Here is a 14,612-nt window from a genome sequence, read left to right as displayed (position 1 = left end):
TATCAAATAAAGCAAAGGAATCTAACTTAGCAAATAAAAGAGAATGCTATCTTTTCTAAGATTTATCAAATGCCTTAGAAAAATCAATATATGTTTAAACACATGTGTATTAGGTTAGTAGTTTCAGCAAAGAATCTATTTTATACTGCATAAAACTGCATATACTTACGGCAAAAATCCTCTTCATCGGAACCATCAGGACAATCAGTAACATTATCACAAAGTTTGGACAACGGAATGCACGTCACATTGTTCGCACAACGAAAATTATTTTTTGGACAAGTATTAACCTTTCTACCTAGAAGAGAAAAACGTGTTAGTCTCTATGCAAGAAAAAAAAAAAAACGATTACATAATTTTAAAACTAAGTGCGCAATCTTCATAATTTAAATATTATTACAGAAACACTGGTATTTTATTCGTACAGTTTAATAACCTTAGGGGCCGTCCACACAGCTATTTTGGCCAATTTTTACCCCCTCCCTCCCCTCTGTCATACTTCGTAGCGCAAAGTGTAACCCCTCCCCCTTTGTTATGTAACACATTTTGATTTTTCGTTTTTCCACAAGTTTGCTTATTTTGGGGATTATTACAATAAAAAAACTATTTTTAATGGTAGTACTTTTGATTACACAATGTTAGTGTTCTGAATATATTTGTGGTGTTTTCCCCCTACAAATCAAAGTGTTACAAAATGAAATTATTCTGGTACTATTTTAACCCCATAAGTTTATTTAATTAATCGGTCTAAATTCTTCGAAACTGAATACTGTAGTTTTCCCAAGGAGATCACACCCATCCTTTTAGGTCACCGATGATTGGCAAGGAGGAAATGATGCAGGAAGATACAGGTGAAACGGGATCTAAAGAACTGACATCGAACTCTTTTTCCGGGATACAGGATGCTTATGCTTCATGTATTTGAAGTTCGTCGACGATGCAAAGAAGTTTTCTCTCTTGTCGACCACAGATTTGAAGTGACCGCACATAGTAGGGACCGAAAAAGTAGGGACATATCGTCAGTGGTGCTATTCTAATTTTTTAACAACCGGTTATATATATATATATATATATATATATATATATATATATATATATATATATATATATCGAGAGAGAGAGAGAGAGAGAGAGAGAGAGAAATGTTAGATGGATATGGATCGGTAGATAGATAGATAGATATAACTCTCGTAGGAAGCAAACCATACAAGGTAGACAAAAGCAAAGTTTTTACTGGACACCACCAAGTGACAAGTAGCAACCTACACAGCACCCTAATATTACAAGGTGGTGTGAAAAAATTAGGTAGCACTGGGAATATCTTGGAAACGAATTATCCAAGAGATGGTTGTCAAAAAGTATTGGAAAGACCTTCATCCAGCAATAGATCAACAATTATTGATAATGGTATGTACCTGTTTCAATTATAAACCAGTTGAGAGTGCTCCAACAGCATTGACAGAACGAACTTTTAAAAAAAATGGAGAGATGGAGTGGGAAGAACAACTGATTTTCCTTTCATGTAAAAGTAAACCTTTTCATCCCTACTTTCCGTTGCTCGCAAAATGTCATCTCTCTATGATTTACGGTTCCCGAGATATGTCTCCTTAAATCTCACAAAATTCGAACTTTTTTGGTCAATATCTGGGGAACGGTGACTAGTTGGTCAGAGGCCACCGCTTATTATTTAGTACCAATATATTCATGATCATCTTAGATATTTATCAATACTAATATGATCTCTCTATGACTTACGGTTCCCGAGATATGGCTCCTTAAATCTCTCGAAATCGGAACTACTTTTTGGCCAATATCTTGGGAACAGTAAGTCATAGATGATATGGGTGTTGATCAATACCTAAGAGGATGGTAAACATTTTGGTACCAAAATATTCACCATCCTCTTAGGTATTGATCAACGCCAATATCATCTCTCTATAGCTTATGATTCCCGAGATATGGCTCCTTGAATCTCCCGAAATTGGCCTCGACACTTTGGGCTAATATCTCGGGAATGGTAAGAGTAACGCGAAAAGTTTTATCATTTTCTCAGATAGTTTTTGATGCTCTATCGAATGGAGGGCTCAAAATTGAAAAATTCGCAAATAACAGACAGACACACACAGATATAGAGAATTCAGGAACGAACTTCTTAAGTTTGTTGATAACCCTCACCACTACACTCATGTGATCTCAGTTTTCATTCTTGATATCTGTGCATTTGAGATTAAGAAATAAACGATTATACTTTGTTCTCAGAGATTGTATGTTTAACCTGCAGCTGTAAGAATTTCAAGGGAAAAAAAAAAAAAGATAGTTAAACTAAATTTTACTGTTCCTTGGTATAACTGGATAAAATTTATTGTCATGTCTGGGTATAACAAACGGTTCTGCGAACTCGAAATATTTTAACAGACGGTTCTAGCGAACCGGTGCGAACCGGCTGAATAGCACCACTGCATATCGTTTGTGAACAGGCTTTCAAGCATCTTCTTTGGACTTCAGTTTATTAATTTCCAAATTCTTCTTGACCTAAATCAGTGCCAGAATGAGAATAAACTCGATTTCTCCAGAAATATTCAAATCCAAAAATGAAAAAAAAATCAGTATGAGATGAATATCCGACGGTTTTTAATATCTTATTTTGCTCTGCAAATCGTGGATCGATCCATGGCGGAAAATAATATTTCATGAAAGAGCTTCTTCTGTTTCACATGGAAAACCCTTAGAAGAATAGAGTGGGTAATGATTCAAATCAAAAGTTTTAAATAAGAGTCTCAGAAATAGCGATACGAGTGAGAACGTGAGGGGATTTTCAAGTGGTGGTTACCAAGGGCGCACATCAGGGGGGCAAGGTGGGGTGCTCGCCCCCCCCCAAGAAGAAATTGTACTTGGGAATATTGAAAACCCAATAGAATTTTTACGTTACAGCAAAATTTGAAACTATATTTGAAACGTCGCTTATACTTGCCCCCCCCCCCCTTGGAAACTACAACATGGGGGCCCTTGGTGGTTACGATCATTAACAATTAACTCCAGAAAAAAGTGCCATAAGTGCAATGCTGCGATAGCCACAAACGAATTTTTATTGTATTGTAATGCACGAAGTGTTCATCACCAGTCTGCTGGTGTCTAATAGTGGCTTTGAATCTCTTCTGCATGATTCAATTTTATGTAGGCTATATGTTCGCAATTTCCCAAAACAATGTTTATTTATTTATAAGAAAGAAAAGAACTGAATAAAATTATTTGTTTAAAAGATTGCATATAAACCTGAGAATAAAAATAAAAATGACAGCAAAAACACGTGTGTTAGGTAACGAAGACGTAAACCTCCTCCTCCCCGTTGTCACACTTCGTAACGCAAGGCCGAACCCACTCCCCCCGTTGACGCGTTACGTAATATGTGGACGACCCCTTACACAAACAATTTCATGCACTATATTAAATATATGTGAATTTACCAATACAAAACAGATGTAATAATTACTTCGAATTTCTGCTACTTCCTTGTAACATACACAGCTAAAATTTGACTTTAAATTTGGAAATTCAAAGGGAAACCAACTTTGCCATTTAAAACACTATTTTCTGCTGATTATCTTGATCGGTTGGAGTAAAGTTAAACGAAAGTACGGAAGTGTTATCTGTTATCACACAAATCTCATCGAAAGCATTATTTAAATATAAATATCAATCTCAACTTCAATACAATTATAAAAGAAGCAATAGCATTGCCATTTAAAAATTTAACTACTCTCATGAGATCTCACAGACTTGAGCCATCACATGTTCCTCTCCAAATTTAAAGATGCTCAACAGATGAAGCTAATTTCTTGTCTACTCTCAAAGTTTGACGTGAACAACCAATGTATAACAGAACAAAATCAAGTACTGTAGCTTGTCGCACTATAATTTGCTTGGGGACCGAGATATCCCACCAGAGTATAAGCGTTAGTATTTTTTACTGAATATCTTAAATGATAAACTCAGTTTTCTATAAATGTTTATCTTTTGCTTTTACATTTTGTTTTATAGCCTACATACAAATCTCAAACGACAAAATATGCCACTGACCCTAGAGAAGGCGTTCCCTTCTGTGGATAGACTATTTTCAAATGAGAAATTGCACCTCTATATTTTATACACGAGGGGCGTATTATGATGATTTACACTTCCTCTTCTCATTCCAATTGCAGTGGACCACTGAACTTGGGAAGGCAGTCAAAGGCTCCTTCGATCTTCATATACCAACTGGAAGCGTCACTGGCAACGAGAAAGACAGCAGCGTCCTATGCAGCGCATTTCTTGAACCCCTGTAAGTGTTACTAACGGACAACGTGGAAAGTGATTATGAAGGACAGCGCTTGACGTCGTGGTTCCTGTTGATAGAGAGCGTGGCCGCTATTGAAATTCATAGGGGATTTTTGGTAGTGTGTGTGCAGAACATGCACCGTCGCAGGAAACAGCGTACAACTGGGTAGAAGGTTGGAAAGTGGGTAGCACCTTGACAGAAAAGAGGAACAATTCTAGAAGGAAAGTGACAATGGCAACACTAACCATCATTGCCGTGGTAAAGAGGATCATTCAAAAGAATAAATACATCACATTCTCTGAGATGAAGGCTATCACAGGACTAACTAGAAATATCCTGCAGCGCATTATGCACAACTACTGGCAATTGGGGAAGGTCAGTGCAAGATGGGTTCCAAAACTATTGTCTGCAAAGCAAAAACAATATTGTGTGGGTATGTGCAGGGAACTTTTGCATGCTCTATTATTATGAACCGACAACGAAGAAGCAATCAATGCAGTAGAAACATCATAACAGTCCACCGCCAAAGAAATTTCGAACATCTTCAGCTGGGTAATTTATCGTTACAGTGTCCTGGGAGACGAAAGGCATTATCCTGATTGACTGCTGGAAGGTAGTGCCACGATTAACACTATAGCGTATATGGAGACCCTTAGACGATTAGGTCGTGCGATTCAAAGGAAGCAGCCAGGAAAATGGGCGGAAGAAGTGCTTCTGCAACATGATAATGCATGTCCTCACACCAGCCGGGAAACCACTGTTGCCATTGATCAACTAGGGTTTGCAATGCTGCCACAGTCTCCCTACTCTCTGGACCTGGCTCCCAGCGATTACCACCTATTGGGAGAAATGAAACAGCCTCTTGAGTGGTAGTCAGTTTGCAGATGATCATGAACTTGAACAAGCGTCCAAACGTGGATGCGTAGGACTCCAAACAATTGGATTCAGGAGGATCTTCTGAAGTTGACACACCGCTGCCAAAAGTGCATAAAGATAAAGGGAGATCATATTGAGAAGGTAGACACATCAATTGCTGTGTAACCTTTATGAATATGTTTGAAAAAAGTGTAAATCATTACAGTACCCCCTCGTGTATTATTGGACAACCATATCCTGGTATTCTGCCGGACCTATCATCCTGCATGGACATGTCACTGTCAAGGACTACATAACCATTTTGAGAACCAGCTGCATTCCATGGTGTAAACTTTGTTCCAGATGGTACTGCCGTGTTTCAAGATGACAGAGCCCCCTCTTCATACAGCTCACATCGTCCAGGGCTCGTTTGATGAGTAAGAAGATAAAATGTCTCATCTATCATGGCCTTCACAATCGCCAGATCTCAATCTCATTGAGACCTTGTGGTCAGTTTTGGAGAGTCGTCTCTACAACTTGTAGATGCTTTGCCGAAAGAATGGTATCCCTTTGACAACTATACGCGGCCTGTATTTCTCAATTTCCTCTCGACTGTGCAGACAGTTCTGCGTGCCAAAGGCAGTCTTACTCGCTATTAATAAAGATAATATGTAAATTTCAGGTATGTTTATATTTTTGTCCACTCAAATGGCTGGCTTCTACATTTTTCTCTCCCTTTCGAATGACATAAGTAGTATTATTTACGAGACCAGAAAATTCTTGTGTCTCGTTTCGAAAACCCATACTTTCCAGAGACAAGAGGTAGACAACCATTCAACACAATGAGACGAGACAATTTTACGAGACGCGACGAGACCAGAGCATAAATAATGATGCTCACCAGACGAGAAACGTTATTTATTTGTTCGAGGAGAGGACACAAAAAGAGATTGGGGCCTCCACTAAGAGGTCACATCAGCCCTTTAGGTGATGTCTAGGACTGGAAAAGGAAGCGGTCCTGGCTTGAGAAAAGAGACTATCCCGGCATGCACCCGGGGGTACTGAGGTAAACCAAGGAAAATCTCAGTCAGGATGGCCGGTCGGAGAAGGGTTCGTGCCCACGTTCCACGTACCCAAATGTCGTGTGGCAGGCAGGTACGCACGCTACCCCTACACCACCGCCTGGGTACGAGATAATTAATCTGTCTCCTTTCAACAAGATCCTCGTCTGGAAACGTGACGATACATGCGCTTTTGTTTCTAGACGAGACAGGAATTGAATAATGATAAAGGATCTAAGTGCAGCAATAAGTAGAATTGACTTGTATCGTTCAAAGTTACGGGACACACTATATATACAGAGTGTTTTGAAACAACACTGTCAACGTTTTCGGAATTGATTTCTGACACCAAGGTAAGACAAAAAGTATAGATCAACCTGGGTGAACAAATGCTTCCTTTCGGAGTTATAGGTTGCCGAAAACATGAAACAATGAACTTTAAAGGTCTATAGCTCCAAAACTATGGGACCTACTATAGTGGGTCAAGACTTACTTAGAAACTAGCATGTGCCCTATCCAAATATCCAAGTTTCAGAATCCTGCGGCACTTCCGCGAACAATTTTTATAGAGGTAGTTGGTGAGTACTTCAAATTAAATGCCCGTAGCCAAACTGCCTCTATAAAAAAATGTTGCGTGAGTACCTTAGGATTCTGAAACATGTATTTTTGGATAGCGCACATATTATTCCTAAGTGAAGTCTTGGCCCGACTACGATAGATCCCATAGTTTTGAAGCTATGGAACTTTAAATTTTTCATACTTTCGGCAGCCTATAACTCCAAAAGGAAGCATTTGTGCACCCAGGTTGGTCTATACTTTATCTTGGTACCAGGAATCACCTAACAAACGTCGGTGTTGTTTTGAAATACCATATATATATATATATATATATATATATATATATATATATATATAATATCTAAATTTGCGAGCATTTGATGACTAAATATCAAGAAGTCTTGGAAACAGTTGAAAGAGGAAACAAACGAGGAAACTAAAGTGATGTTAAGCCAAGATCAACTGGATGACTGATCACTTAATCACTAGTGGCGAATCTTGTCTTTAGGAAAAACATGACAGTAACGATGAGGAAACAGGAGTTGACATTTTTAAGGCACTTTTACATTGCATATCTGGAAATGAAAATAAGAAAAAAATCATTGTCTTCGTAAAAAGATCTTATCTAGGCGCATATTTCTCAACGTGGCATTAGTACTTTCTAAGCAGATTTGCATTTAATCGTTCAACGAGTTCATAATTTTATTTTATTTATTGATAAAGGACCCCGTACAATCCCTATAGAAATTGGATCTCTGTAGAGCTCCAAACCGTGGTATGTTGTAGATATTGTGTTTTTGAGAAAAAAATCTTAATGGGCACAACTACCAATCATTGTCCGTTTGGCCACTACAGGGCCAGTTTAAAAAAAAAAAAAAAACGAAGATATCGATAATATGGATTTCGATGAAAATGACTGAAAGCGTGATATGTTACAAATATTGTGATCCTGAGAAAAGTCTTGATGGACACAACTAACAATCCCTGACAGTCTGGCCACTACGAGGCCACATTTTTGGAAGCAGCCGAAGATAATCATATTCTGAATTTCGGTGAAAATGATTGAAACCGTGATATGTTGTAGATATTGTGATCCTGAGAAAATGTCTTAATGGACACAACCACCAATCACTGACCGTTTGGTCATTACAGAGCCACTTTTATGAAAACAACCGAGTATAAGATGTTTTGGATTTCGGTGAAAAATGAATCTTTCAATTTAATGACCCACGAATATGTCCTTCAGGATAAGGGAGACAATGATTAAGGCAAGGGAATGATGATAGCAGAATTAGTCGAATGAGATACTGGAAGGAAAAGGAGTACCACAAGAAAACCCACGGACACAATGTTGTTCACTACGAACTTACCTTGCTGGGAAGCGAACCAGAGACTCCACGTACCAAAGGTAAGGCTCTACCACCGAATATAAGAGAGAAACAGAACTTTAACTTAGCCGTGGAATTAGAAAAGCACGGCTTACAAGCCGTGAATTACACAGTTAACTGCGAAAGAAACAATTAGGGTTTGTCAGACCCCACTGGAGTTTAAATATAACTTTTTTGCACCAGAGTAGTTAAGGATTAATAAAGGAGTAAACTAACAGAAGAAATTCAGATAGAAATATTCTGTCCCTAGAAAATTCAAACAGACCAGAAATTATATTCCACTACCATAAGCCTACTCTAATCAAATTTCTGTGTGCAGTTCTAGTTCAACGTAATAGATAAATAGCAGTACAGTATATTCTTTCTATTACTAACCACAAATATAAAATACGTACTGTAGTTTGCGAAGTTACAATAAAACAAAATAAAACTTACATGTTCCTACATCTTCATCTGACGTATCAAGAGTTTGATTTTCCGTCATCCCACAATCGGGTTCCCCGTCACACAACCACCCTGTTGGAATGCACTTAAGAGAATACGCACACTGGAACTGTGGCTTACACGAGTGTGGAGCTAAAAGGAAGAAAATACATATAAGAATTATGCAAATATAATTAATCCATATCAAAATTATATTTTGCGTATTATAAGATGTTTGAAAAAAATTTACAAAATACTCCCTATTATAGATCAGAAATTTCTTCTGGAAATTTTGTAATACACTTCTTTATTAGCCACATACTCATTTTAAAAAAAGCATATGTGTTTATTTTTCTAATTTTAAACTGCAGTAAGTTATACGAGAAGATGCTGGAAAGTTCATGAAATCATCAAGAAGAAATTTACCTGGAAAAACCATTTTAATACACTATTCAACGTATTCCCCCCGAAGTTCAATACACTTTTCACAACGATGATGCGACATTTCTAACACTAGCAAATAGAAGGTCTTGCCCTGCTGTGCAAACAAGCCCTCCACCACCACAATGAGTACCTCATCGGATGGAAAATGTTTGCCTTTGAGATGTTTTTTTGAGATGTGGGAAGAGGTGATAGTCGGAGGGAGCCAGATCAGGTGAGAAGGGTGGGTGAGGTACACAGGTGATGTTCTGGAGAAACTGAACACCACTGTTCACTTTTCCTCGACGTTTTTTCTTCAGAGCCTCCTTCAGCTTAATTAAATAGTTGAAATAAACCCCAGCATTGATGGTTTCACCCTTTAAGATATTTGATAAGGATGACACTATCCTTATCCCAAAACACCGATGTAAGCACCTTCCCAGCTGATCTTTGGCTTCGGATCTTCTTCGGTCGAGGAGATCCATTGTGGCGCCACTCCATAGATTGCTGTTTAGTCTCTGGATCATAGTAGTGCAGCCATGTTTCATCTTCTGTCACCAGACTGCGCAAGAACTCACCAGGGTTTTGAAACTTTTGCAAAATTTCCTGTGACATCTGCACACGTGTTCTATTCTGGTCAGCATTCGAACTTTTTGGGATCCATTTGGCACTGACCTTCCGCATGTCCAAATATTCTGCTATTATGACACCCACACGCTCAAGCGATATCCCCACACACGCAGCAATGTTTTTGATCGATATACGCCTCCTCCATTATCATGCCATGCACGTTGTCAATGTTTTCCGTGGTCACTGCACTTGAAGGCCTGCCTGAGCGAGGTTCATCTTCAGTCTCACGATGACCAGTCTTAAAACGCCTCACCCACTTCGCTATTGTTGTATACCCAGGAACCTGTTCCTCCAAAGTATCCTGCAAAGTTTTATGAATTTCTATAGATGATTTGCTTTGCAGCACAAAAAACTTGATGACACTGCGAAACTCATTCTTCTCGAATTTCCTTAGATCCTTCGCCATATCTTCTTACAGAAGCTGTAACAAAGGAAATAATGATAAAATGATCATATACTGGATGAGAGGTTCACAATATATGACCTTTCTAATTACTATAATGATATGTTTCAATTTTTATTTCTTCTTGGTGATTGCATGAATTTTCCAGCCCCCCTTGTATTTCCAATTAACCGAATTTCCGGGCTAACCGAATCGCATGACTTTTATTTCTTTAAAAATACCAACAATAAGTGCAGTATTTGCTTTGGTCTACCAGTTATTTGTCCAAGGGTAGGTTCATTGTTATGCTGTACTCACTCATTTCCCCATTCCCGTCTACTTTTACCCCACGTACTGTATTGAACTGTAAAGGTCAAGAGATAACTTCCAGTTAAATTGTAAACAAATATATAGTACTGTATATTAAAAAAAAAAAAAAAAAAAACTTTATTCCGGTTCAATCGAATTTTCGCTCAACCGAACCACCAGCATCAGTCCCATCAAATTCGATTAAACGGTACTCTACTGTAATTTAATTCCAATATACTTCTAACTATTTTGGTTTTGCTCAATCTGATGTAAGGATTATCCATTTCATTTCTGCGCCCTTTATTGTGAGCAAACAGTACTCGTGTAACGTACAATTTTATTTGACATACCTGGTATATAAAGCAGTTTATCAATATATATATATATATATATATATATATATATATATATATATATAGAGAGAGAGAGAGAGAGAGAGAGAGAGAGAGAGAGAGGTGATCGTTCATTTTTTTACGAACACGGGAAGAAGCAATAAATTTTGAAATATGATATGCAAATAGTTTACTGTAGTATCAATATAAACGTTACATGCAGAGAATTGGATGAATATACATATTCCCACCGAAAAAAAAGCACGAGAAAAATGAGTACAACGAATTGTTTGTTTCATATGTTTTACCTCGAATGATGACATTAAAAATCATTACAAGCACTATTATAATTATGCGTAAGGCCCAGGTCAGTGGTATCTACAGTCCTTCAAAGTAGTCTTCCAAAGAATACACCACTTGACAGGATCATGACGCCACAGTAATGCCACATGACCAATTGTGAACGTAGGGTACTATTCCCGCATTTTTTCTGCAACGATATATACATCGGGCTGTTCGGGAGAAAAGCCCTGAGCATACCTACACGATGCGTTTATCCTTCATGAGAACGCGACAGCCCATGATTCATAACACAACGCTCATGTTACTCGAAGCGCTGTACAAGCCAAGCGCCACTTCCTTGGCCTACACAGCCACCTGAACCTGTTCAACAACGAGTTCTATTGAATGCATCTGGTCCAGACTGCAACCCGCGCGACAAACTTTGAGCAAAGCGCGCTACAATCTACTACAAGGTAGAACAATATTTTGGATGTCATCCAGCATCTACGACCTCTATGAAAAAAAAAAAAAAGCAATGTCTGTTTTTACGCTGAAACAATGTTCAGAAAATACTGACTGTTAAAAAAAAATACCGTTTATTAATTATATCTACTGGTGTAGAACCCTATGCACATAATTTACAGGTATGTATGTAAAATTTCACTTACATGAGACTGTTTCGCACTATTTCTCACTTTTTACTAGTATAATATGAATTTTGGGTTCTATTTTTTAGAAAATAAAAAAGTGAAGAAAAGTAACTATTCTATTAGTTTACTGGTGGGGTTTCCTTCAGATAATTTTTTCAAAGATGGGTCTAGTGCTTTTAACAACTTTTTTAAATTCATATTTCATTAACAAGACTACATACGCCATAATGTTTTTTATTTACTAGCATCAATTACCCGCTTTGCTGGGATAAATTAAGAAAAAATAGTAATGTGTTCCGTTGGTCAGTCATTTTCCGGTGGTTTTTATATTTCTCTCCCCCTCCTCCCCATACTGTGTGGCTGAATTGAGATTTAAACGCCAACGAAAGTGTAACTGTTCATCACACAGACACCGAAAACTATGGATTCACCACCAAAATCGATTATTTGTATATATCTCCCTACTCCCCATCCCATGATGCGAAGCACAGCATAGGAAGTGTCATTTTATTCATCTCAGGGACCTCGATAACTATGAATTCGACACTAATATCCGTCATTTTCAATCATTTTATATATTTCCCCTCCTCTAAATTGCGGGACAGAATTTAAACAGCATTAGAGTGTCACTATTAATCACACCGACACCGAAAACTATGGATTCAACACCAATATTGGTTATTTTTGATCATTTATATATAGCAGGTGGTCCATTTGCGCCGTACAATAGTGAAGTTAGACAACCAACCATATAGTGAAGTAAGCTGGGCTGCCTAAATCCGAGGGGTAACACGCTTACAAATGCAATTGTCTTCGTATGGAAAAATATATCATACTTTTAAGAATTACAAGTCACTTTCGCCGATTCTAAAGGTAACAAACTATATTTGTATAGTATAAGAGACGTGGAAGTTGTTTAGAAATTATTACTGCTCCAAAAAAACATGCATTTAACAACAATCTACATTTACGGTAAATGAGGTAAACGAAAAAAAAAAAAAAAAACAGGAAAGAAAATAGAATTCCCAATACATCCCAATAAATCTTATCACTTTTATGTTTTTCGCGAGAGTGGCAAGTACTTTTACATGTCCCGGTAAACGCTTCCCTGAGACTCCCCTGGTTCGAATTTTGAAAAAGCAAAAAACGCTTCGTTTTGGTCTAGGGCCTAGACCAAGGTACAAGTGACCAAATTTTGGTAACTCGGTCCACTCGTCTGATCCCCAGACCGCACACGCAGACACAGACAAACACACAAACAAACTCTATTTTATTGATATTAGATTCTTCGCTCAATAATTGTGCAGATGAAAGATTTGAAAAATACAAAAATCTGGTCATTGTAGAACTAACTAATTAAAGAAAATCAACGAATTCTTTTATACGACAAACTGAATGACTTGATATCCACCTTTCCTAATATTTTTTGCTCAGATCAGCTTAAGAATGAACTTATCAACTTATGTTCCGATAGTGACCAACACACTTCTCTTCCCCCCAAAACTTGAAATATATTCTCAGTAATGAATTTCAAAGCGTATATCAGGAAACAACAAAGCTGCTAAATATGGTATTGAACATTCCATCAACTTCAGTCAATGAGTGTCCTAAAAAGAGTGAAAACTTACTTAACGAACAACATGACAAATTAGAGACACACTTTCTGAATTACGGACACTTGCAATGAAGAACTTTGTGTTGAAGCTTTGTAGGATACCTGAATACAAAGAAAGAGCTATTAATATTTTCGCCGAAATTAAGAACAGGGTATGGAGCTCATTTACAAGACTGTAAGGTATTAGATAAGGTATTTGGTATTAGGTTGTGTGTTGTAAGGTGTTTTACTTCTTTTTTACAGTGGTCGAAGAGACTGTATGCGATGGCATGCCATATCGCCTCTGGTTTTTAATGATCAAGACACCGTCACGGGAGAGTAGATGCTAAATACCTTTAATAAATCCACTTTTATACACATTAATTGGGGAATAGTTTTGGCACGTAAAAAAAATCTACTTCTTATGTAGAGAAATAATTTCTAAGTTGACAACACCGATATTTTGTTATATTTTCCTACCTTTTGTTTTTAAAATGAGGTGTGTTCAAAGAAGTCCATCTAGTTTATATTTTGATGTGCCATATTGAATTGTTTCTTTCATATGTATGGATATTTATGTCTTCTTGCCTTAATGCATATAAATGTCGTGTTTTGAGCGTGAGCGGATTTAGGGGATGTCTGCTGTTTGGGCGGATCTTTTGGGAGTTTGGAATACCGAAGGGTCCGGAAATGTCCCTGCAGGAAATTGTTAATACAATAACTCGGTTTTAAGCATTTTCGTGTATAATTCTCTATAATACAATATAAGAGGATATATATTTTTTTTCAGAAAGTTGTTGGTAAGGGATCAAAGTCTCTTCATGCCTCCTCCCCGTAACTAAAGGGAAGCTCTACAGTGGTTTTCAGTTATTATGTAAGTTGAAATGCAATTTTTAGGCAACATACCCTCACTGTATTTCAACATTTAGATAGCCGGTATGTTGAGTTAAAATCGTAACATACCGCCTCTGCTTTTTTCCACTTCGAACACTATATTATATATATATATATATATATATATATATATATATATATATATATATATATATATATATATATATATGTATGTGTGTGTGTGTGTGTGTGTGTGTGTGTCTGTCTGTCTACCCAGTTTTCTTTCTTTTCTTTTTTTTACGGCACGTTTCGCCACTGAACTCCTCCTCCCCTAAGTTTTACTGTCAAAGTAAAATGATACGTAAAAACACTCCTAGGCCCCAACCTCATCTATGTTGAAAATATGATCGAGATCGGTTGGGTGGTTCAAGAGTTTTAGTCACAAACATAGTCAATTTCAATTTTATAATATAGATTCTTATTTATTACTTTTTCTTTTTGCAAATTCCAGGAAAAGTAGTTTATTAGTGGGGGTGAATTTTTATTCATACTATCTCCAAAACTACTCACGATTCAATG

General features: G+C 37.3%; 1 protein-coding gene across 4 annotated transcripts in view; it reads right to left on the bottom strand.

Moving 5' to 3' along the window:
• LRP1 (LDL receptor protein 1) overlaps nucleotides 1-14,612 on the bottom strand; it is a 527,843-nt gene that overhangs the window by 210,786 nt on the left and 302,445 nt on the right. For all 4 annotated transcript variants that reach the window (XM_081745289.1, XM_081745273.1, XM_081745263.1 and 1 more), the window contains exons 3-4: nucleotides 8,613-8,753; nucleotides 170-298 (exon numbers count right to left, since the gene is read on the bottom strand). In XM_081745289.1, the coding sequence (XP_081601415.1) occupies nucleotides 170-298; nucleotides 8,613-8,753 (270 nt within the window). The remainder of the gene's footprint in view (nucleotides 1-169; nucleotides 299-8,612; nucleotides 8,754-14,612) is intronic.

This window comes from Thermobia domestica, chromosome 2 (assembly GCF_964235325.1).
Source record: "Thermobia domestica chromosome 2, izTheDome1.hap1.1, whole genome shotgun sequence".
Classification (NCBI taxonomy): domain Eukaryota; kingdom Metazoa; phylum Arthropoda; class Insecta; order Zygentoma; family Lepismatidae; genus Thermobia; species Thermobia domestica.
This window is presented reverse-complemented; position numbering and strand designations above follow the sequence as displayed.